This window comes from Lepidochelys kempii, chromosome 13 (genome assembly GCF_965140285.1).
Source record: "Lepidochelys kempii isolate rLepKem1 chromosome 13, rLepKem1.hap1, whole genome shotgun sequence".
Classification (NCBI taxonomy): Eukaryota; Metazoa; Chordata; order Testudines; family Cheloniidae; genus Lepidochelys; species Lepidochelys kempii.
Window position 1 is genome coordinate 12,256,022 of NC_136392.1, and position 26,342 is coordinate 12,282,363.

General features: G+C 43.2%; 1 protein-coding gene across 5 annotated transcripts in view; it reads left to right on the forward strand.

The window, feature by feature from the left end:
- PMEPA1 (prostate transmembrane protein, androgen induced 1) overlaps positions 1-26,342 on the forward strand; it is a 67,423-nt gene that overhangs the window by 31,179 nt on the left and 9,902 nt on the right. For 4 of the 5 annotated variants that reach the window (XM_073309256.2, XM_073309257.2, XM_073309258.2 and 1 more), the window contains exon 2: positions 24,317-24,471. In XM_073309256.2, the coding sequence (XP_073165357.1) occupies positions 24,317-24,471 (155 nt within the window). Of the gene's footprint in view, positions 1-23,594; positions 23,672-24,316; positions 24,472-26,342 lie in introns of those variants that run through there. The other variant, XM_073309259.2, reaches the window with a different exon arrangement.

Genomic DNA, 26,342 nt, shown 5'->3' on the forward strand with positions numbered 1-26,342 from the left:
CTGCGAAGCCGGTGCCTGCAGGCACAGTGCCACCTGGCTGCCCCTGCACCTAAGAGCCGGACATGCCGGCCTCTTCTGGGAGCCTTGCGGAGCCAGGGCAGGCAGGGAGCCTGCCTTAGCCCCGCTGTGCTGCCAACCGAGAGCCGCCTGAGATAAGCTCCACCTGGCTGGACCCTGCACCCTGAACCCCAGCACCCCAAACCCCCTCCTGCACCTCAACCCCCGGCCCCAGGTTGGAACCCCCTCCCGCACCCTAACTCCCTCCCAGAGCCGACATCCCAATCCCCTGCCTCAGCCCTGAGCCCCCTTCTGGAGCCCGCACCCCCCTCCCACATCCTAACCCCCAGCCCTGAGCTCCCTCCCACAACCAAACTCCATCCTGGAGCCCACGCACACACCCCCTCCTGAACCCAAACTTCCTTCTGAAACCTGCACCCCGCTGACCCTCCCGCACCCCAACCCACTGCCCCAGCCCTGAGCCCACTCCTGCACTCCAAACCCCTCATCTCCAGCCTGGAGCCCCCTCACGCACCCTGAACCCCTCATTTCTGGCCCCACCCCAGAACCCACACCCCGAGCCAGAGCCCTCACCCCCTCCCACACCCCAACCCCCTCACCCAGTCCAGTGAAAGTGAGTGAGGGTGGGGGAGGGGAAGAAGGGATGGAGTGAGTGAGGAACTGGGCCTCGGAGAAGGGTCAGGGCCTTGAGGAAGAGGCAGGGCAGGGCAAGGGTGTTTGGTTTTGTGCCATTAGAAAGTTAGCAACCCCAGCCAGTGATTGCATTAGCTTAGTGAAGCGACTTGCGATCCTTCCCAAAAGCTGTACCCCATAACCCCAGTCTGGCTTACCTTGCACTAAAAATTAACCAATTGACTTTGGAATGCAAGCAGGATTTGGCATCTTGATACTCTCTACAGTTCCTGCTGGCTAGAGCACACACGTCATGCATACATACACTGGGCCCAGTCCCATTAACGTCAATGGAAAGAGGTAACTGAGTGTAATGTGAGTCTGATTGGGCCCCCTGCAAATATATATTGGCTCATCATCAGAGCGGCACCAAAAATCTTTGTGACTTTTCACTTTAAAAGAGTAGCTCCGCTGAAGATAGAGGTGATTTCTAAGCACACACACCAAATTTAAAACTGCTTCAAGTTAAAAATGGCACTTTAACCCTTGTAGAAATCATCTCATTTTGAGTAAAATAAAACACCCTTTTGGCCGTGGGTTCAATTCCAACCAGCGAAAGCTTAGCACAGATATAGATGGATAATTTTTGAGATGCATGTTGACCAGTGCTAAAACATCCTTATAAATGGCTTCTAAGGTGCATACGCTACAATAAATGCGATACTTTTGTCTGGTAAGGATTCTGTAACACCTGACCAAATAGGGCACAGGAAGCAATTACGGGCTAATTGCATCTTTGGACAGCAAAACCTGCAATGCATTTAACACTGCTATTCTTATAGGGGAAAATATTAAACTTTTCATAAGGGAAGAAAAGCATCCAGCTCCATTCTTTACTGCTCAGTTTAGTAATTTCTTCCAGATAACCAACACATCTGTGTCAGTGCAATTAAAACAGAAATTCTGTCTAATGAACAGTTGTAGCCCTTGGGCTATTGCAGAATAAGCTGTGAAGTTGGGAACAGTCTTATTAAAATAATAATTAAGCAATGAGTAGTGGGGGGGGGACACAAATGGGGGTAGAGGGGAATGTTATGGTGCAATAAACAGATAATCCGATTTTGAACTTAAAAGACAACCCCCGCCCCCTTCAATCCTACACTCCACTCATAACTGCCATATGAAGCAGCTAGAATAGAAACTGTGTGTGCATAACTGCCTCCTCTTCAAAACATGTTTTTGATGCCCTTTGTAATGTCTGGCCAGTTTTACCCTATCTTATAATAAAATCAGATCTTTAAAAGTCATAGCCTTACACTTGGGTTTTGCTGAAATTGTTGCCCAGTAGCATTATCTGTCAAGAACATTCATTAATCTCTACTGCATCATAGGCGTTGTAAATCTAATTCAGTTAAGCCAGATCAGATATTTTGCATATTCTTTATAAATATTTCGGCTCTCAAACAGATGATAAAACTGGGGTGGAAGGGGGAGATGGTTCTTGTATTGGCTGAGCTTTTAACTTTCTGTGCTTCTCCCAGAAAATTGTCCTTTGTCAGTAAAAATGGTTTAGACACGCATTCGATTTGCATTAAGTTGCCTTTTGCCCTTAAGAGGAGAGGATGATGTCCATTCATGTTGCATCTCAGGGAAGGTAGACCAGTTGCTATTACATGAAGTGTAATTTATGTATTTTTAAGCCTGCAGCTTTCAAGGCAACGTTCAGGTTTTCTTTTTTATTTATATATGTTGATGCATTTCGTAGTTAACCCTTTATATAGAAAGACTTCCCATTCTAAATCACTCTTTCATGTTCTTGTGGATCACCTAACACTTGGAGCTGGGCTTTAAGTACATTAACATCCGTATTAAAGATTCTTTTGCCAAACAAAGATGTATACATCTCTAGTTAATAAAAACAAATGCCAGCCAAATTCCATTGGAAAGATCTATTGGAATGGTTTTGATGGGCTATAGATCGAAGAGCTGTAGGTGGGGTTTTTTTGTTTGTTTGGGGTTTTTTTTTGCTTTTTAAATGTTGGTTATGAACTCAAGTGATTACTAACTATTTTCATTTTAATTCCATCTGATAAATGGTTTCAGATGCAGAAAGCAATACTGCATCTTTAAATGGCTACTCTGTCTGTGCATCTCACAGGACTTTAAATGCCTTTTGTTGTCACAGTCTAGACAGGATGCAGGCAGAATATTTGATATGTTATAACTTATAAGGCAAAGATTTGACAAGGTTGAACTAATTTACCAGCTTATTTAAAACTGAATTTCAAAATATTTCCCCCTGCAAACAGTCGTCTTTTTTTCGTTTTATTTATTTATTTTTTTTGAGAAGTTAGTGCAGTACGTTAAACTGCTTAGACTCAGAGAGGAGACGTTAGCTTACTGCAGCATGCAGTACTTTAATTGCCCTTTTTATGACTGTCTAGACATCATGCAGATGCATGTTTGTGGTGAGAAGACATTTCCCCCTCTGGTTATATGATAGTCTGAAACCTTTACATTCGCTATCTTTTTACTCCCCAATCCTGGAATGTATGGTTTTCCCACAAATTATTTTACTTTCTTTTTTTCTTTTTTAAGGGGCACTTCACTCTCCTTTTTGTTTTCTGCCTTTATTATATGTTTTCTTGCAAGTGCTAACATTTTTCTGGGAGAATACAGGTAGGTAGGACGAGTATCTCTCGGAGTTGCATAGGCAGATCACATTACAAAAGCCATGATTATATTTGATATATATTATTTGTGTGCGTTCACATTGCGGTAAGAAGAATACAGCTCGGTAGGCCAGGTTTAAGAATGAAAATATCAGCACAGTTTGAATGGGTTTGTGGTTTTAGTTATGCAAATTAGGTGCATTAATTAACCCGTTGCTATAGCTACTACTTTATTGTTAAACAGTGGAAAAGGGACAAGCTGTGTCCATGGATAATCCTCCCCTCTGCCCACCCCCATCAAACTCTTACACCAGAGCCAAACTGCAATGTAAACTGCTATTCCCTGCACTCCCCTGAAATTCTCAGGGTCACTGTGTTTACCTATACCACAGGCATGCCCACTGTGGAAGGGGAGGGAGCAGAGCTAGCCATCCACTGCTGCAACCAGACTTAAAAAACCACGAGAGCCAAAAGCACATCAGGATATTTAGGTCCCTACAAAGCTGATTAGAAGCCAAGCTAAAATCACATCTGGGAAGAGTGGGAAGGGGGGTGGGGGGATAGGCAAGAGCAGAGAATGAAAGAGGGTCTCTTTCCCCATCCCCTTGTCCTTGTGAAAACCTATTGTTGGTGTTGACCTCACTGAATAGCTGTAAATTTTCCACTGCAACCCCGTCGTCCATCTACCTTCTGGTTCCTACGTGCAGGGTGGGAGAGGTCTCCGCTGGAAGGGGGCGGGGAGCAGATGTCTCATGAGGATTTCAAACTAATCCCGCTTCTGCTGTAGTGACCAAAGCATATACTAAATAGAAATAGATTTCTGATTGTTTCAAATCATCTTTGTGGCTGGAAAAGGAACAGGGGAATGGTCTTTGGATTAGTGAAAAACAGATTTCTTCTTTTTAAAAAAAATACATAAACACCAGCGCTTGCTCCAGAAGTTAGTTAGCCCTCAGGCAGTGGCCATAATTGTAATGGAAATAAGTTTATTACCCTCTCCTCCCTAATTTTACCAGGCCCATGATATTCCTCCTCGTCTACTCCCCCGCCTCAGGCACTCAAGCCAATTTGAGACTAGAACTATAATACTGAAATGGCGAAATTCAGATCAATTTCAGATTTTTGTGTGTGTTTGGGACTTTTTTTCTAGTAAATTTTATGGCTTCAGTTGACATTTGCCTTACTTGACAGAAGCAACTGCCTTGTGATGTGTCTCTGGCTTATAAACAAAAGTGACCAAACCAGGCAAGGGGCACAAAAGTAGAGGAAATAAGAAAATGTAAAGATGTTCTTTTGGTTACTGCATTGGACTAGGAGGAGATCTGGCTTCAAATCCAACCACGTCCCTATGCATGACTTTGGGCAAGTCACTTTGTCTCTCTGTGCCTTGCTTCCCCATGTGTAAAATGGAGTAATAGCATTTCCTCTCTCTCATGCTTTGACTTGCCTACATAGTTCCCTGTCCTGCAAATACTTTGCTTCCCAAGGAGTCCCATTAGAGTCCATAGAACCTAATGAACTATTAGAATCAGTAAGATGACCAGCCTGAGTAAGGTTTCAGTGGTAGCACAAAAAAAACGAGGAATCCTTTTGGCACCTTAGAGACTAACAAATTAACATGTGTAAAAAAAGGTTACACATGTGCCTAAGTGTTTGCAGGACTGGGACGTTCACCTGTAATATCTTCAAGGCAGGGACTGTATTTTTGGTGTGTTTGCGATACCTAGCATAATTGGGACTCAGATTTCAGTCAGGGCTTCTGTAATACAATAATAATATAACCCTGGGCTGTAATGGGACTGTTGTCTAAATAATGAAAATGGGATAGGGAAAGGCATGATCAGCAGACTGTCGCATGAAGAACCTCTTCCTTGGTCACAGCAGATACAATGTTGCAAAACTGGCTTTGTAGTGCATCCCGTGCCAAGTTCTGAGCTGTCAGGTAATGAAGCAAAGCACCAGTGAGAGTGAGATGTTATCAAATATTATTGTCTTAGGCTAGCAGTGTAACTGTGTGTATATGTGCAGGGATCATTATTTATTTGTATCACAGAGCCCAGCTGAGACTAGGGTCCCATTGTGCTTAGTGGTGTACCTGCACATAGTGAGAGATCATCCCTGCCCCAAAGAGTTTGTAACCTAACACTATGTCTACCCTACAAAGATAAGTTTCAGAGTAACAGCCGTGTTAGTCTGTATTCGCAAAAAGAAAAGGAGTACTTGTGGCACCTTAGAGACTAACCAATTTATTTGAGCATGAGCTTTCGTGAGCTACAGCTCACTTCATCGGATGCATGCCGTGGAAACTGCAGCAGACTTTATTTATACACAGAGAATATGAAAAAATACCTCCTCCCACCCCACTGTCCTGCTGGTAATAGCTTATCTAAAGTGATCATCAGGTGGGCCATTTCCAGCACAAATCCAGGTTTTCTCACCCTCCACCCCCCCACACAAATTCACTCTCCTGCTGGTGATAGCCCATCCAAAGTGACAACTCTTTACACAATGTGCATGATAATAAAGTTGGGCCATTTCCTGCACAAATCCAGGTTCTCTCACCCCCCTCCCAAAAACCACACACACAAACTCACTATCCTGCTGGTAATAGCTCATCCAAAGTGACCATTCTCCCTACAATGTGCATAATTAAGGTGGGATAAATCGACCTATGTTAGGTTGATGTACAGCCACTGCATTAAGTACTGGGGTGGCTGATGTCCACACTACCCTCTTTCTGTTGGTGATATGTGTCCTCACAAGGAGTGCTTTCACTGACTGAGGAGGGCAGTGTGGGGGACTGAGAGCCAGGGCTCACAGCTCCACTCAGCTGCCCCCCTGGGGCTTCTCGCTTCCCTGCTCCCAGCTGGGAGCAGAGAGGGCAGTCACCTGGGGCTTCTCGCCTCCGACAGGGAGATCCGCATCCAGAGTACAGTTGGTTGCCATGCTCCCAGTGGCCTCCCCGGGAGGCAGCAGAGGGAGCCCAAGATGGGAGCCTGGGTGGCAGCCCTACTTGGAGCAGAGAACGGGCAGCAGCCTGGCTCCCGAAGGGGGAGCCAGCTTTCTTGTCAATTTCACGGCTGCAGCCAAACTGTGAAATTGACAAGAATGACAGCCAACAAGTAAGGAATGCAATGTCTATGCAGACACTGTGTTGCCTTAACTACACTGACATAAGCCCTCCACCTCTCATTGAGGTGGTTTTATTATGTCGGCATAGCAGGGAGGTTACATCGGCGAAGGAGCATTTCAGTGTGTACACCTCTACTGTTTTATTGACAAAAGCTGACTTTTGTCGAAAACACCTGTGTAGTGTAGACAAGGCCTGAGACAGATTGTGACTCTCCTATGCATATTGGTGAAGTTACTCATGCAAGTAGTCTCACTGTGCCCCATGTACAGTAACTACTGACTAGTACAGGTAAGATCCTGAATAGTCCACAAATCCTAAGTAGACAAGTCAAACAAAGTGCTGGGGGAGAGGCAATATTATGGAGAAGCTGAGGCAAAAAAGGATTAATTGATTTGTCAGGGGTCACACAGAAAGCCAGAAACTGAACCCAGTTCTTCGGATGCCCAGGTCACAGCCTGACCCACAAGACACTCATTCCTTGGGGTAGGGGGGTGTATGTAGGTATATAGAATACACACGTAATTTTCCCTTTATTTCATTATTCCTTCTCCATATTCAAAACTTCAGAACATACATAACTTAACCTGCTTTGGTGTGATATTTCTGACAATGGCTCAAATGTATATTCTGCAGTAGCTTTTCAATAGCAGCAGGAAACAGAGCCAGTTACTATCCTACAGAAAACAATCTATAGTGCCCCTACCAGAGGGGATGTAGACTTTCACAAGTAAGTGTGGAACTGCATGCGAAAAGTCCTGTGAACACCAGCCAGCTCTCCAGTACGGTGACAGACAGAGCTTAAAAGAAGATGGGAGTGGAAACCTATTCCATCTAATTGCTGTTAGTTTTCTGGGGAGGTGGCAAAGCTCTCTCTGGAAGAGGTTCACTCTCCTCAGAGAGTCCCTAGCTGACAATTTGGTGAAACAGATGTGGGCAGCAACAAACATCTATTTCTATAACTAGAAACAAATTTGGTAATTGCCTCTTTCAACAGGACTTGCTCAAGCAGGAAATGAAATTCCTAAACGGCAGTTAGCAAAAATATTTATAGCTAAGTTCGTAAATGAGATGTGCTCTTTTGTCATGAGTTTCTGATGGCTGGGGGGAAAAACCTGTCCAGCAACAAACCACATATTGATCCAGAGTGTTTCCAGTGTACATGGGACTATTCTGTCTTGTTTTAATAGAAGTTTAAAGCACTCCTGGCTAACCAAAGCATCTTTTTTGTCTTTCAGAGTGTATATATACAGGGCTTGATTTCTGATATTTACACCAATGTAAAGCCATTGGTTTGTGTGGAGTTGCTCCTGATTGATGCCAGTGTGATTGGCACAGTCTCTCTGACTTTCTTGACCCTCTGTACAGGGCCTCATGCAAAACTGGAAGCCTGGGGGTTATTGTTGTCTTTTGGTCAAGGGTGGAGTTGGGGTCTGACTTTTCTCTCTTTGGACAGGAGAGGTGGGTGGGTGCTGAGAGATCATGCCATAAAGCTTCAGCTGTTAATTATTGCTGTTGCTAAGGAGAATAAAAGGGGGAATTCAGCAACTCAGTGGGCTTTGTTTCTGGTACTTGAGCAGCCATCTAGCTGTGGTAGCTTGTAGAGTTGACAAGGGGTGGTTTTTGCTTACTCTTTGGCCAGTAATGGCTAGAGGAGGGGGTTGAAAGTTTGGATAAAGTGTAGTCGGTCTATAAGTATAAAATCAGATTCTGAATTTAAAAAGTAAAATGACCATCTCTGCTCTTGGAAATAGCTTCCAAAATGTGGTACACAAACTCTGGTTCTTCCATAAACTCCAATGGGCTTTGGAGGAGTCTCTCTGTGCATAAAATATGTTGGTTCAAAAGACTTCATGGGGGGAAACTGGGCAAAAAAGGGAGTTAATCTTTAAAAGTGTCTCACTGTCCTAAGGGATTGCCATTTAGTTCATATACTCTCTCCACAACTCCTATAACACTGGTTAGTCTCTTCCCTGTCTCCATTGCTTCCTCCTTCCCCCCGTCCCCCCAACCCCATGTAATGAACCTCTCCCAACACAGTGCTGGAATTACTTGTTGCCAACTTTCTGTCTTTCTTTCTTTTTTTCTTTTTTTACAATTACTTTAAAACAAAAGGTGACCCAACTGAAAAATTTGCTGATTTTTTAACATTAATGATCATAAAGCTTCAAGTAAGTGGTAAGGATTGTCAAATCAATCCTTCTCAGTTCCTGGGAGCTTTGGCTTTGAACTTGACGGACTCTTATTCCTTAAGGCTGTGTCTGTGCTAGCTTGGGTAAACTCCCATCTTAGCACTATAACTAGCAGAAGTGCGACACAGTTGTGTATTAGGGCAATAGTCAGAGCAGGTCTAGATGATGCTGTGGCAAAAATGCCTAAGGCCCATCTACACTGATGTTGCCACTGTTGCTGTCACTGGCAATCATGAAATGAGGGTGATTTTCTCCAAAAAGGCTAGGTCCTAAGAACTCACGGCCATACTTTGTCTGTGACTCAGGTAACCGATGACGCTTCCTTATCCAGTCTGATAAATGAAAAACTGAGCTGTATTAAAGTGCAGTTATGGTCTGAGAATTGACGCGGAGGGTGACATCTTGGTGCTTCATCTTTCTTGAGCAACGATTTCTGTTGCAAGCTAGCTCCCTTTCTGAGTCAGTGTGATTTGTTACTCCTTACCCCCAGTGCTACAGTTCTCAAGCTGGAATCAGTATGTCGTGCGGCGTTATTTCCGCTTTGTACAACACAGTTGACCATGTTGACCTGGGAAATATAATGTAGCTATTAAGTGTGCTGGGGATGCATGAAGCAGAACTGAATCAAACTCACTCTTCCATAGTTATGTACCTAGTTCTACAGTGCTGGCTATTATGGGCGTGATTTCAGTCTCATTTATGTCCATGTTTTTTGCCAGTATAACTCTGTTGAAATTGAGATAGTAACTCCTGCAATGTATGTGAGAGCAGGATGGGGTCCTTTATTCTTTTTTTCACTATTTTCTATCATGCATTGTTGACAGATGTACTGAGCTGATGTTATTTGGAAGGTAAACAGACAAATCTGTGCAGTAACAACCAGATGCCATGTTTGACGGTCCATATTTTCTCACAATGACCATCCTCCTGATGTGCAAGTGATAAACTAGAGAAATGTACCATCTTAGTGTTTGCCCTTTCTTCCCATCCTCTCCAGCTTTGGTAGCAAGAACATTAGAGTCTCCCTAAAATGTGGTGTTTGGGATCTGGTGAGTGCAGTATCTATAAACCAGGAGCTGGATTCTGTGCTGTGCCACCTTTGGGCAACCGCTGAGTTCTGGCTCTTGTAAGGGCTGAAACAGCTCCCAGCATAAGTTAGAGCAGCTTCAAGGACAGCAGGCCTCTTACACTGGGGAAAGTGCAAGGCTGTTCATGTCAACCCAATGCTGCCCCTCTGCCAGGGGAATTCTCCCCTCTTCTTGTGTTCCTATGTGGGTGGAGGAGCAGGAATTGGCCCCTACGTTCTCCTTTGGATAATCAAGGCATCGCAGGTAGTCCAAAAGGCAGTTGTTACACACAAGTTAAAAGCTGTATTCCTAACTGTTAATATTAGACTTTTTTGTAAATCTTTTTTTGGATCACCAACAAAACTCCTAGGGACGTGTATTCAAACTCTCTGCTCTGTCTGGAAAAACAGGTGTCCAAGGTCTGGCCATGTTGCTTGACTCGTGTAACACTACAGCATTACGCCAGATACTCATGTATCTGTGGCCCTGCAGCTTGTCTCAGCTCTTCTTACTCAAGAAGATTGTCTGTTTGAGTCTTGCCTTCAAAGAGGTGCTGCTTGTTCCTAAATCTCCCAGGAGCTCTAGTCTTCCCATGATTTAGGCACTGCTGCCTCAAACAGCAATAGGGCATCGTCTGATGTTGCCAACAAGACTTTGGCCAACATAAACCTTACTGTTCACTCACCCCGTGTGTGTCTGGCTTTAGAGCATGAGGTACAGGGAGGGCAGGCTTTATTTTGTTTGATTGTTTTCTACTGAAGTGATTAAGTCTCTATTTGGGCAGATCCTGATTTTTCAGGGCATGCCAAGTGCTGGGAGGCTGTCAGCTCTTCGTGGCAAGAACTGAACTCCTGTTTATCTTTGTACAACACCTAGCAAAACGGTGCTGTGGTCCAAACTGAGGCCTCTGGGCACTACTTCAGTACAAATAACAGGCATGCTTTGAAACTCAATGACAGAGGAAGGAAGTTGTCTGACTGTATCTGGCCATGCGCGTCAACAGCTGACAGACAGACATGATGGGGTATCTTCTTTCTCCCCTTCCCGTTCTCCTTTTCAATAACCAGCACTTGATTTTCATGGCTTCTGAGCACCCATATCTCCTTCTGGCTCCCACTGGAGTTTGGGTGCTGAGCCCTGCTGAAGATCAGGTCCGTAAGTTCTGGTGAAAGGCAGCATCTCTGGCTGCCCTGCAGCGATAGATTGTGGGCCTGAGGCTTCAATGCCAAACCTTTAATTGGCTTGTTCTTTGGGAAACTGCACATGCAGCAGTGTCTCCCTTCAAGTGCAGGAGATGGGTGGGTCCTCCAGGCAGCTGGCCCAAAAGTAGGCTACGTTACAGAAAGCTACAATATTATTAAAGCAATCCAAAGGCTTGAATAGTGAAAAGCATTTCCTACTGAAACCGGGATACACAGGGCTCGTGCTCTTCCCTCTTTTCCAAGAGCTGCTTTTCATTTTCTCTCGCAGGTTCTGTGGGGCATCTTGTTCAAAAATCCTGCAAGTCACCACACAGGCTTGAGTTGACTCTCCTGTTATTGATGGCGGCCCAGTGTTCTGTATGTCCAGCATCCTACTGTGTCTCCTTCCCTTTCCCCATCAAGCCTATCAGGTACAGAATTATGGAAGCTAGAAATGGGGGAGGAGTGCATGGAGACCTATTGGCGCAAAATCCAAAATGGGGGTGCAGAACGCTATATGGTGAACACCATCTAATGTAGGCATCTTCTCTCTCTCCTTCCCACTACTTTTCTTATATCGTTAACACCCGAACCTGTCGTAAAGTCAAAACCTTGCATTGTCTTTGTATTTCCTTTACAGCTGGTTCTACAAACTGGCACTGCCATCAGGGACTACAAGGAATCTGTTCAAGCAAAAGATGCCCCGGGCGGGGGGAAGCATGAAAGGATTAGAAAACCAGGATGAAAATAGAAATTAGGATTGTGCACATAACCGTTACATTTTCTTTGTGAGTCACATTGTTCGGGCAGCCGTTTGGCTGTTGGAGGTGTTAATGGAAAATCGGAAAACAACACATGATCAAAAGTACCCACCATGGATTACTGAACCTCTTTTTATTAATTCTTCCAGCTACTTCTGTCTTGCTTGGAAAGTGTGTGTGTGTGTGCGTGCGTGCACACACACTCCCTGTTCCGAGACCAAGAAAATATTTTTAAAACTCCATTTGGGAGAGTGGGACCTTTAAACCCATATAAGTTGACGTTTAGTTTCCAGAGATTGTAGAGGAAGTTGAAGTGTGTGGCCAAATGTATCACAGTGCCGCCACTTTTAGAAAATAATGGTAGATTGCAGCTTTATTGTAGTCAGCAATTCACTTCAGATTGTATAAGCTTCAGAACACACTCCTCAACCTCATTGTGTTTCCTCAAACCTATTTTAGATGTAGGAGAGGACAGTGTATTTTTGTTGAATTGAAAAGATATTACACAATCAGAGTATTATTGTTTTAAGTGAATTCTCCTCCTGATGTGAGATGGCATTTCACACCAACTTGCCTAAATTCTGCTAGAAGTCCTACCCTATTCTCTTACTTCACTGAGCAAAGTCACATTCATAAAGTGAGACTTCACAAATAGTTGCAAATGGTTTATGAAGGAGTAACACAGGACACCTAGATTCTATTCCCAGATCTGCTACTGTCTCATTATGTGACCGTGGGCAAGTCCCTTAACTTCTCTGTGCCTCATTTTCCCAGTTCTGCCAAAAAGTGTCTACAAAGTTGGATCGGTATTCAAAGTGCAACAAGACCCTTGTATGCAATGCACTATGCAAGGGGAAAACGTTGCATAAAGGTCTTCAGTGCACAGAAGTAAAACTTCTCCATTCAGTATTTCTGCGGTATGCTTGCATCTTTGAGCAGGATTCTGTTTTTTTGAGCCACTGGGTGAGATTTTTAAGAGGGCTCCAAAGGCTTCTCACCTCAATCACAATTCCAGTGTGGCTGACAGCGGTGTCTCCCATGACAGGTTACACTCTAGCTGCTAACCTAGTTTAGAGTCAATTAAGTCCCTAAAAGATTGTTAGCTCCTCTCTCCCCTCCCACTGTCAACCATGTCTGTTTCATGAATTCACATAACCCTTCTTATACCTCTTAGACCAGTGGTGGGCAACTTGTGGCCCACAGACCACACGAGGCCCGCCAGGGTAATCCGCTGGCGGGACAGGCCGCGAGGCAGTTTGTTTACAATGACCGTCTGCAGTCACAGCCGTCCGCCTGCATTATCTCCAGCAGTGCTGTGGCTAAGGGAAAAGGATGTTGAAACTGACTGGAATTAAATTCTATCAACATCTTTAAATATGAACATCCTCAAACTACCCACTGTGAAAAAAAGTCCTCAGTCCCCTGTCTTCTGAAAACTATTCTGATGCTCAGGAGGATGTTACTCAAATTGCCCCTTAGTTCATTTTCAAGAGGCACATTTTAAATCTGTTAATCTTCCTATAGCATTTACTAAGCACTGGTAGTCAGGCAACAGGAATCTTTTTGCACAAAAGATATCCTGTTCAGTATCCCAGTGTAGCTTCAGTATCCCAGTGTAGCTAGCTACAACAGTTATTTGAAATACCTTAGACAAATTCAGAATCCAAGGCAAATAAATGTACAATGCCGGAAATAGTTCTTTAGCCATTCCACTAATTTCTTGGGGCCCATTTCTCTGAACATTTTGTCCCATTTCTTGAACTTCTTAATTAAAAAATAATACCCTATTTTCAGAGGAAACTGGCCTCTTTGAGAGGTGAAAGCTTTCATGTGTTGATTTGCAAACAGCCATTTTATCAATCTTACTGGAAAAGAAACCGGTCCAGGAACACCTACCAATTTATCCCTCCTGTAACTCTAAGTCGAGTTCCATGTCTGTACACTCTTTCTTCCCCTTAGTACTCAACAGGAGAGTCCCTTATCACTTATGTAGAACATGACCAAATCAAGATAAAACCAAATTCCCCCTTAAGCAAAACCAAGCTAAGTGAAAGAAAACCTACTCAATACTTCTCCTGAGCAGTGCTGATAATGACATTGGCAGTGCAAGAGGGTGGCTGTGATTCAGAGAAAAACGTTGTTTCCACTGGACTCTAAAACTTGTAATATAATAAAATCTGTGTTCCTTTCAGTCTATTTTCTTCTTTACAGTTTCAGAAATTCTTACTCACTTCCTGTTTCTTTTTTTCTACTAATTTAATTAGCCTTGCGATATAGATTAGCAGTAGATGCTAGTGAATGAAAGCTGCGACTGAGTTTCCATTATAAACGCAGCTTTGGCCACCTCTCTATAACCTGGTGTTAATAACACTGGGGATTTTTTAGAACTTTCCCTGGTATAGACAGGGCTTTTCTTGTTATACCTTCTTCCTGTATTCGTCTCATCACCCAGGACTTTCGACCCCCTTTGCATATTACTCAACAACCACTTTTTATGTTGGTCGCCTGGACGTGTCTGAGGGTCAGAGAGGGCGGGAACTTGACTGAGGGCGCAGTGAAAGAAAGACGTTGAAAAGAGTTGACTTTGTATAGAAACAAGCCAGCCTTTTAGTGGTCGGGTTGTGCCCCCCTCTCTGTACCTAGAGGGACTCACTGTATGTGGATCACCCCATTTCCACCTGGACAAGGGGTACAGTTCCCTCTAGGGCTCTCTTTCTTCCCCCCCCTGCGCCCCCCCCCGATGGTGCCCCCTTTTCTGAGATCTGTGCTAGAGGAAAGTAAGGAGTGGAGAGCCTGGGGAGAATGTGGGGAGGGATTCATACTATACTAGCCTGATAGAACTTACCTGCGGAAAATAGAATGACCCTCTTCTGCATAGCCCCCTCCTTGGACCTTCCACAGGCCAGGAGGTTCAACAGTTAGGACAGCACCACTGGAGCCGTGCTACCAGGAGACCATGGAGGTGCTGGGGAAGGGGGTGCAGCTGTAAAGGGGTCCACCCTGATTCCTGAGAGGGGGATTGGGAGTAGGCTGAAACATATTTGACACTCCTTCCACTCCGACCCCTCCCAAACTCTATGGAAAACCTTCCCAATGGGATGATATGGGTTGAGCCTAATGGAGATTTATTCCCCAAAGCAGCATCTTGGAGCCTCCTACATTAAATCTGGTGCACAGGTAGGTAGGGAATGGATTACACACAGATACACACCCTAATCTTCTCTTAGTCCTGGTTCAGCACTTATCATGTATGGACAGTGACTTGCTAAAATAATTCAGAACGCCACTGCTTTGATGCTTCCTTTCACAGAGGTCTCTAGTGTCCAGCCAAACTCGCAGTGCATGGGCACAGAGGATGTGAGGCAGCTGCTATTATTTTGGCATTTGTTAGGGTTCAGAGAAAAAGAAGTGCAGACCTGTGGAGTATGTGGGCAAATACTGCCTGAAACGATTATTATAAATGGAAACCTGTTCCGTCATCCGTGACCGGATCCAAGAGAGAGAATTAGCCACGTGGTTTTAGCAGGAAATAGGATGGACGTTTTCTTTCTTTCAGTAACAAAACTCATCAAACCGTTACTCCCTTTTTTTCTTTAATTTATTAACACAAGGAATTAACTTCTCTGAAGAGTAACATCTCTATATAATCTTTACTGCTGCTCTAATGTGTAAATATTTGTCTTGAAAATGACAGTGATAAGTCAGAGCAAAGGACAGAAGAATCTTCTTTCTGACTCACTGCATGGTCTTGTCCAAGCCCTTGAACCTCTCTGCACCTCTGCTTTCCCTGTCTGTAAAGTGGGGATAAGAATACTAACCCGCCTTAGAAGGAAAATAAGGCCTATGTATTAAAGTTTTAAATCTCTCTGCTGTCCTTGGAAGGAGCTATTTTAAATGTTTATGAGGGTGAAAGTATGGCCTTATTTAAGTCAATAACAAAATTCTCATTGACTTCAGTGGGGTCAGGATTTCACCCAGAGCTTTTGCATACATGTGAATTTTGTATGTATAGAATGACACACATAGTTGTTTACATAAAAGTGGTCTTGCACAATCGGAGGCTGACCTGAGCCTGGTTGAAAGCTTGGCCCTAAATCAATGTATCCTGTTCATAAGGGCTTGCCTGCCTCTGATGCCAGCTGCCTCATTATCTCGCTGCTTCCGGAGCAATCATAAAATATCGTTTCAGATGCTCTCTTCAAAGAGTGTTTCATTAAAACCAGAGGTGATGAGTGATCCTCCACTGGTTTTGATGCCAGTCTAGGTAACATCCAAAAGATCAGGTGCACATCCCAAACCTTCTGGGTTGGAAAATGAGCTGTGAACCTTTAAAAAGTGAGGTTTTCTTACAAGGTGCCTTGTATTTCTGGATTGGATCTGGTGCTTGGACCACCTTTCTTCTGATACTGTGATTGAGCCACCTCCAATCCTGGCAAATACCTAAGAGTGCATGAAATTTATGAAGAAAAGTTTTTAAAACTCAGCAAGAACACACATTTGGGATATGGTTCAGAATCTAGATTGTGGTCTAGATCAGTTCTTTGTATCATCTGAACTGCCCCAGAAACTGATTTAAACAAGGAATTCAAATGACAATATCAAGAGAATTTGGATGAAATGGTAGTCAAAGTAAAAGAAACAAAGCATTAGAGGAATCCATTTCACCAAGACTTCCTTTGACTCTGAATTAATATGCTTAACTTTAAGTCTCACTAAAAACGTTTTTAGTTTCAGCCCAGTTTACCATAGCATGTATGATCTGTGTATTCTTTACCAATTTGTAAAACAAGAAAGTGTAGTTGGATTACTATCTTCTAAATAATTTAGCCCTCCCACCCTCACTCCCTTTTATTGTATGGTATGTAATACACATAATGACTAAAGCTTATGGATAGTAATAGAATTGTTCTGACTTGCAGATTGTATCCAACTGAAAGCAAAGGTCTTACTGGAAAATACTCTTCTGAAAACCACCCTGTACCTTTGTACCTTATAGATTTAGGGTTTTTTTTAATTAGTTCAGCAAAATAGAGGTATATTTTCCATACTTACCTTGTTTCCCTACAGCGGTGGAGTATTGGCGATCAGAAATAAATGGTATAGCAGAAAAGAACAGTTATTGGTATCTATTCTGTATATGGGAACAATAATTGTAAAATAAGGAAATGCATTTTAAATCGTCACATTTCAAATGCATCGCAAATATCATGTGGCAAAGCTGGTTCTGCTTAAAAGCTGAATACTTGCGCCACCTGATACTTGGAAAGAGTAATGATCATTGGTAACGGTATGAATATTAACCCAAATCACTGTCTTCTTTTTAAACAAAATGTAAACCTTTTGTGGATGAAATGCTCAATGGACATAGTATTTGAAATGCTCCTAGCAGCTTTCAGAAAGTTTGTTCCTTTCAATGTCTGGTTCAATTTGATTTTAAATTCTAAAGAACCAGGTCTTCATTCAAATGAGGACTAAATCTTGGCTCTGGTGCTCCTGGAGCCTAGATAAATGAAATGGCTTGCCAGTTGAAAGTCACTCAAATGGGGAGCTGCTGGTCAGAATGCCAATGAGTTATCTATCTTCTGCCTTGTCACATAGGGAACAGTTACTAACCAGATTAGATTTTCATACATTTCAGACACTTTCACTTCCTAACACCTTCGTGGGCAGACAGAATTGCAGGCATGACCAAATTTGCACGTGGTTGTTTTTAACCAGGAAGGGAGTAGTTGTTCCTCTTAGCAAGTAGGCAATTTCTTTACAATAGTGGCACCCACACTTGGCAATGCTAAGGGTCCCATTCGCTCTTGGCACACTGTCAAAGTATTACACCAAATTTGTTCACAAATTTAGACAAAAAGTCAAAATAGCTGTGTGTGAAGCTATAACTCTGTGCACTTCTGTCATCTGGGGTACACTGTATAGGCTGTGTTTTTTTGTAGTCCACAAGCTTTGGGAGGCACTTTGGGCTCCTGTGTTTGATTTAATGTAACACTATGATCCATTATGAAACTGTTGTTCAAGGAGAGAACTGGTTTAAGAGGGCAGACTAGTGATAGAAACTTGAATGCACTACTTGATAAGTGATTTCATTTGACCCTAAAATCCATTTCCAGAAATTTGTTAATCTGTAAATATATATCTATATAGTTGCAGAGTGATCACACACTGATCCCAAAACCGGCAATGTCTGTCTAGACAGAAAATATAGAGAAACAGGTTGTCACTTAAATGTGGTGTCTGAACCTGTTAGTTTGAAATGTATTCAGGAGTGAAAATTATGCTAAATTAAATTAAAGTGACCTTACTTTCTATTTGGAAGCCAAATTTGTCCATCTCATAAAGCCTGGTGCATTCATAACACCTCCCTGGGGGGAAATTACAGACAGAAATGGAATGAGGTCTCTTCTAATTGAAAAATGACAATGATTAGGAAGCCAAATACAAAACGAGTGGGGTTTTTTTCTTGGTTTTTTTTTTTTTTTTTTTTAGGACACCAGCAGAATTATAAATGATATTCTTTGCAGTCCTGTCACCTCCCCCCCCCACCCCATCCCTTTTTATTTGCACAGTGGCTGAATTGCATGGTTATTAGATATTTTAGGGTTTATTAATTAGTTTGACTCTAGCTATTTGAATGAAATTTTACTATATAGATCCTGCTTTCCAGGGAGTTTTCACTAGTTTTGAAAATGAAGCACATGAATACAAGTTAAAACAGAAAAAGGGGTTGGTATAAACTTCGATGCTTCAAGTAGATCTGGCCCTTTTGACGCTTGAAAAGAGCAAATTGTGTGGGATATTTTTGTTTTGTTTTGTTTTTCAAAAGGGCGCATGAATGTTCTTCCTATTGTGATACAGCACATCTCAAAATATCTGACTTAGCCACAGACTCAGATGCTGTGCTGCTCACTGCAGGCTAGAGTTTGGGGGCAGAATGAGACTTGCAGGCATCTCACTGATGCAATCCCCATAGGTAGCAGCTGTGATGGGCGCAATAATGTCCAGACACTTGTGGCTGGTGGTGTCTCTATCACCCTGTCATCTAGACCTGCGCTGAAAGTTGCTGATGCATTGCCCGCATGAGAGGCACATTGATGGCAATGCAACGGTGAGAAATCTTTATTTATAAAACTTAGCAGATCCCTCATAGATAGCACCTGGCTGAGATGCACAAAAGTCTCTAAGTTCAGATTCTGATTGCTAGTCCAGTAAAAATCTAGAGTCACTCTTAGTGATTTTTAGGTGCTTAGGAGCCATTTGCTCCCCCATGCAGGCGAAGAGAAATGATCAAGGACATGGGCATAGACATAGGCGCAGGACAGCTGATCCACAGCAGGCGGGAGGTGCTGGGGAGGAGGGGGAGGCTGAGCACCCACTGTTTGTTTTGGGCTTTTTTTGTTTCTTTGTGTTTTCCTGTGGGTGCTCCAGCCCCGGGACACCCACAGAGTGAGCACCGATGGGATATGAAGAAACAATAGCTGAAATGAGACCTATGATACTGCAAAAAATCTGCTTGTAGGATGTTGAGATTACAAAAGTAATTTCCCTCCCAATTAAGAAATTTAAAGTTCTAATTTTTTTTCTAATGTTAGCTTTCCCACACAGCACATATTGTTAAACTAAATTATAAATTTAAACAGCCTAATTCATAATCAAAAGTAGTGAGGGCTATGCGATACACTGTAGAACCAATCCATTTCATCATGTCACCTGCACTCTGCCCACTAATCTACCTCATTTGAGTATTCACTTCTAATATTCCGAACAGCTGCCTTTAAAAGAAAAAGAAAAAACCTTCCCAGAAAGAAATATTTCCTCTTATCTAATAATCATACCATGTTCGAATAATAGCTTTTGGCACCTACGTTGTAATCAGCCAATTAAATTAGTGGCAGACGAGGCAACGTTTGGAACTGGACCAGGGATAGAGTAACAACCTATGTTCCTGACCCTTACACCAACCTTCCCCACGGGGAAAACATCCTTTGTTCAATTCCAGACTCTCCAGTCACGATACTTTTGTGTATGCAAACGCTATTTTATGCAGCTTTTAGAGGATTATAAAACTTGAGGTTGGACTCATGGTAACTAAGAGTTTTACAGGTGGGAGGGATATGAAAAACACTCCCAGATGGCTTTAGCTTTACTTATACCAACAAAATTCCTTAAGCAGTTTAGCAAGACTTGGCTAATTGATGAGTCTCGCACCCATCGTGTGAGAACTTTTTCTTTATAACCAGCTAGTCTTGTTTTTCTTTAGACAGTCTTCAGAATCTTTTGGAGTAGAACCATATCCCTTTCTTAGGTTTTATGAGCCATTTGGTCACTGATATCATTCCTTTCTCTTTCTTTCTAGTCACCAAAACATGTGTCACACTTCATCACTGGCAAAGTTGACTTGCCTCTTTAAAATCCAGCTTTGTGTAAATTATGTGGCAAGCAAAGCATTCCATAATGTGGGACGGTGGTTTATCGAGCTGATATTCTCTGTTACAAATATGTAGGAGAAAAAAGAGGGCTCATCATTATAAAGGTGTGCTGTTGTCTGTGCCCTTCTGCTTTAAAGAGCTGTCATACATCTGCTGAAATGGAGTCACTGAGTAACTTGGGCATTTTGACAAGGGCAGGGTCATTAGAAATGGAATGTTCTTCAGAAGTGCACTGTCTAGACTTTGTGCCAAGCCTTAGTTACAGAAAACACACAGGACTTTTGCTGGGATAGCTCAGAGAGAGCATAAAGAGTTCAGATTGGAGAGGCAGACCAGAACTGCAGCCTGAGTAGCAGACAGTCTTTGTGTCTACTGCAGTTTTAGTTGCTATCTGTACTTTGGCAGATTTTTTGAAATGAGTGTATGGCAAACTCTTGTGAATCCAAGTGCATGTATAATCCCTAGCATGGTACAGGTGCATTCTGAATACCATATTGCTACAGTACCCAGTCATCTTATGTGATCTCCATTTTTCGTCCTGAATAATTGAATGAGGTTCCTTCTCCAGATTTCACATGATTGGTGTCATCTTATAGGGAAAGTAGGGGGGGTGATGAGGATATTTGCTGGAAAGTATATTACACGGTAGCTGGATGTTGAGAGTTTCTAATTAGAACTGATGGAATATGGGAGTTTAGAAAGGCACCTGAGTTTGAAAGGGGTTGTTGCAATATGCTGCCATCTCTTGTAGTCTGGCCACCCAAAGGAAAGTGAACTGGGACACCTCCCCAGTTAGGTCTGTCTCTCCAAACAGCAGCCATTTACAACAGGCCTTTGGATCTGAATAAACATCTCCAGGGAACCTTCTTTTTTTAAAGGGCATTTGGTGTTTCCCAGTGGGCAGAGGACCACAATAGCCCCATTAGGAAACAGAATCTCTCCTCCCAGTTCAGTCTGGCCTTCTGCAATTCTGGTACTCTCGTCTCTCTAAAGAAACACAGACTAGCCCAAAAATGCAGGTCTCCTGCTGCCCGGAAGACATAGATGGCAACTATGGGAACCCCCTCTATCCTGCAGACAGGCAGCCATAAATCTGGTTAGTAAAACAAAACAAAAAAAAACCTTGCTCCTATATGAACCTCCTCCTTGTCAGGCGAGGCTGAGGCCTGTGCAGTGCGTGATAGGACTGCCAAATGCAGTCTGCCCTAACTCCACCCTCAAGGCAGCCTGCCTGTCTGCCAAGTGCTTAGAGCTGTCTAGGAAGCAACCAAGCATGCCCAGGGCGATAGCAGTTAACACAAGGACAAGGGGATTGTCTCCCTGTCAGGGTTCCTGTTACCTTTAACCTCTCATGGTTGGAAGGAAACAAAAGGACTCCGGGTATTGGTTTAAAGCCTCTCATCCTTTTGGTCATGCAGGGAGACTTTCTACAAAGGGCCCTTGAATGTTAATGGCAGATATTTAAATGAGGCGGAGGGCCTGTGTGACTGTTTCCCTTCATGGCATTGTGTGGCTTTTTGACATGTATCTCATTGAGGTAGAAAGTGCAGAGCTGCCTTTTCTCTGGAGTGGATTTAAAGACCTCTGTTTATTACGGGCCCCAAAAGAAGCCCCAGCGACAGGCTGCAGCTGTGAACGTGGGTGTTGGGGGACAATATGTGCACTGTATGTTATCCATTCAGTGGAGAGCATTACATCTAGATTCTTGAGACTTTGAAAGGCTCTGGAGGGGAGAGAGAACTCTTTGCTGTCGCTGGGTAAATTTCTCCCGCCATCTCCTTTCCAGCCCTTTTCCATATCCAAGAAGCTCATGCTTGGAAGTTATAGCTTTGTAAAAGTTTGAGAAGGGAGTGTTGGGGGTGGGGGGAATCTAGCAATATAATGCACACATTTTTCTCCAGGGAAGCCTTACCTGAAGTTTTCCCTATGCAGTTGCATTACAAAAAATAAGAAGATTTATAAGAATTCTTAATAGTTTTTTTGGGGCGGGAAATCTATTAGAATTAATCATGTGGGGGTTGTGCCTGGAAGAGATGATTAACTCGCTTTAAACATCCTTCTCTCTCTAGAACCACACATCTCAATCCCAGCGGGGTCAAATAGCCCTTCCTTCTCCCACAGAGTATGCTGCCTGTGTGGTTTTCAGATTAAACCTTAAAAGAGAGCGGTTCTTGGTAGTTGGCATGCTGTGCCCCTCACGATGACATGTGGGCACCTGGTCTGCTTTACTGTTGAAGATCCCATGGCTCCCTTTTTAAGAGAGTGGGGTTTGTCCCTGGGCCTTAGCTAAAACTCCCATTCATCACTGTTTGTGCAGGGTACTGTGAACTGATTTTTCCACTCAGTTGCCTCCTTCCACCCCAGAGGCAGTTGTACTTTCAGTGGTGCTGTAGGTAGCTGGGCTCCAATCCTGAAAAGACCTGCTCTCACGCTTAAATTTAAGCACCCAAGTATTCCCAATGACCACAAGACATACCAAAGTCTTTGAAGGTTGTAAGCACAGTCAGTAGTGTTTTGGGGTGCTTTGGGATGAAAGGTGCTATGGGAAATGTAATATTAAGACTGGTTTGGTGGCAGATACCCCTGCTGCTGCTAAGCAGAGTTAATTCCAAGGTAACTGGCCAGAATTGCCACCTGGACTGTTTTGCTTGACATTTTATTTGCTTTTACTTCACTGCTGCCAGAAGGAAAATGCTCCATTAAAAATATCTGCCTGAGTCAGCAGAAGCCATCCCATCAGATACAGATGTTACTGTGATGCTGTTCTGTTTAGGCGCTCTTACATTTTAATGCAAATTACAGTATCTGTGATAGCGGAGGGCACAGCTTTTGAAAAAGTGGTTTCTTTGGCTTTTCTTGTGGAGGAACAGGTTCTATCTAAGTTGTCTGCACTGTTGGCTTTGCTTTTCCTCCCTTCTTTCCCTTGAAATGGCCCCAGTCTTTACAAATATTGCTGGGGGGAAAACAACTTTCCTGAGATTCCTTCTGCTAATGTAGCCCAGATAGAAAAGCACCAGAGAACAGGTGAGCATCTGTGTTCGGCTGACAGTTAGAGTAACTTCTTGGCCAGCTGTCAGGGAGCTGAGTTGCTCAGGGTGGCTTCCAGGCTCTCCCTGGATGCTGAATACATCTTCTCGGAACTAGGATTGCATGGACATATCGGTCAAACTGTTACATGCTATCTCCGATATCTTCTAGTTCCAGCCAATGCATGCTACAGTCCAAGTGAGGAACAATTTCCTTTGACTTTAGGAGTCATTCCACACCAGTTGCTGTCTAGTGTCCGTCTCTTGGAGACACACTGAAGTTAACTGGTAACCTGTTGAGGCTCTTTGTGCCAGTTCACACCATTCAAGCCCCCACTGTCAGCTAGCTGTGCTGAGCACTGAACTGAATGACATCTGGAGATCTGGTATATTGATGTGGTGGGGAGGGGTGCAGTCAGTGTAGATTCAATGTCTGTCCTCTCATGAAAAGCACAAAGTCTGATCCACTGTGTGTGTTTTTTTGGCAGATTAACTGGACCTAGAGAGAGAGACTTGTAGTGTGGATGGGACTGGGAATCGATTCCAAAGTGTTGCAGGCTTGCTGTGACCCCTTGAGCAGGTCTCTATTTATAAACGTGTAAAACAGGGATAATACTCACCCAACTCACAAGGCTGTTAAGGCCTAAATTTAATACAGATCCTCATCTGAATAAGGCCATGTAAATGTTAAGTGTACTGCAAAACCAAACATTTTTTAAAATTGTTTAATTAAGACCGGAAGTATTTGAGGCGTGCCTTCATTAAATAGGGTGACGAGGCATTCAGCACAGAAGTAAAACTTGGACAGCCTGGTTAGTGGAGGCATCTAGCAAACATTTCTGGTAGAGATGGGCCTGAACCCAAACCCCTGGGAGATTTTGAGAAACTTGGTCTCTGGACTCTAGCCTCGCAACTCAAGCCGATAAAGCCAACATCTAGGTATGATTTAGAATAATTTTGTCTTTGCAGATCACGTTTAAAGACAGACCCTCATCTATTATGTATGAGGGCTGTTATTCCTTGGTGCTAGTCATTTCCCTTTTCTGTGTTGCTTGAGTGGAAGCTTGCAGAGAACTTTTGTGTCTGAGAGCTTGAAACATCCATGGAAGCAATTCAGCTGTGCAACTCCTCTAGCTGTGTGGTGGAACTCAGTCTAGGATTTCTTGTGCTGTATTTCATGCTGCTTTCTAAGGTGGCTCAAAATGCATGTCTGTGTCTCTTGCAGCGGAGTTGGAGTTTGTACAGATAATCATAATCGTGGTGGTGATGATGGTGATGGTGGTCGTTATCACATGTCTGCTGAACCACTACAAACTCTCTGCACGATCCTTCATCAACCGGCACAGTCAAGGAAGACGGAGAGATGAGAACCTATCTTCAGTAAGTAACTCCCCCATCTCTGTGTGCATTGCTGTCCAGATGATCAGAAGCTTGTGAAATGTTAAAGGTGAAAGGAGTCCAGTTTGATTGCCTTTGCCCATATAGTAAAGTGCTTGTGCCATTTAGAACCCTACGAACAGGCACCTTCCAAGCAGCTGAATCTTTCAGGTGGTTGGGGTCGTGCAGGATTTTGAGTAGAAACTTCAAGTTAGCGTTCTGTGCCTTGAGAACAAAACCACCACATGTCTACAGTGGGACACTTTGCATGAGGGCAAGGACAGCAGCCTTTTTATGCTCTGCAACCTCCAGACCTGCAGCTGTGAATGCATATGCCAATGCCAACTAACTGGCCTGAAGTTAACTCAAAGGGGGTACCACAGCATGGCATGAGGGGGCTATTCCTGTATCCCCCTGAATCTGAAAACACCAGTTATAAACACCTGGATGGGATTCACATTATTGACTCACATAACCCCAAAATACAGCAGTCCTATGGGTATTGCATTGGCCAGGGAGTCCCTAAACTATACTCTTGATTAGAGATGAGGGTGCAAATATCATACAGAATTTACTAGGGTGTTCTGTAGAAGTGGTCCAAAAGCTGCATTATTACCGCTAGAAGAGCAATGTTGTCGAGGTTTTCTTGTCCCATTATTGTAGTGCAGAACACAGAAAACATGGTCAGTCTAACAAAGTGAATTCTTCCTGAAATAATAATGCCTGAAAAGTTCATGGTGCAATTTAAGCTTACTGCTTCTTCCGAACAAAGAGGAAATAAGATTATTTTAATTGTAGTGTTGACACAAATTCAGTCAAAATCCATTCCAATATCATGACAGATATTAGTCACGTTGCTTAATGCACAACTGGAAGATGTTCAAACACTATGGTGATGAGAACATTATAAAAACCTACATAGAAAAGAAATAGAATCTTTATTTTTCTTGGCGGCTGCACATGTGATTTTCCACTACTCTTTGTTTGATCTACCATTTAGTACAGCAATAACTTGCATTCATATATTGCATTGCATGCCGAAGGATACCAAAGCTCTTTAACAATAAGAATCTTTCAAACTACCACTGATGTAGAAGGCAGTACATAGCAGCCCTGCTCAGCGGTTTGGGACAGGAAGTGAGGAAGAATACTTCATCCGTTTGAAACTGTTCAGGAGTTTCCATAGGCAGAAAATAAAAATGAATGTCCCCAAATCCATGCAAAATGAAAGTTACTTTTTCCCAATTCACAGGTTTCCACTATAAATCTAAAGCACCAACAGATGTTTAGTTTGTCATGTATGGTGCACCATTCCCATGTATCCAATGTTTCCTACAGTCTAGAATCAAATGAAGCTATTCCTTTGAAAACAGGAAACTTGACATTCAAAAGAGTGAGTTCTGGTAAGTCCTCCTTGTGACACCTATTGAAGTGCCCAAAGCATGTAGTAACATGGAACCTGCCTACACTTTCCAGTATTCGTTTAATGTCCCAAAGAACACAAACCATCCTCATCCCACAGATGCCCTCTCACTTTCGCATGAAATAATCCAAGGTAGCGGAGGCCTTTGGACAAGGGCTTCTTGCCAAAGTGAGAGACAGCCTCAACTGTGAAATCATTCAATTCAGTTAAAGGACCCTTCATTTAGTCTGATGTGGAATATGTCTCTAAGGAGTGAGGGAATGAACAAGTTGTTTAAACCAGGCAAGAGGAGTGAACTGCAAGGGGTGGGGGGGGTGTATGTGAACTCTCTTTAACTACGGTGACTTGCAGATGAGGCATTTTACAAAAGCATCTGCCCTGTTTGGAGTGAATAAGCGAGGGGATCAGAGCTGAAATTCTAACCTGAATCCAGATCCCAGTGGGTAGTGTC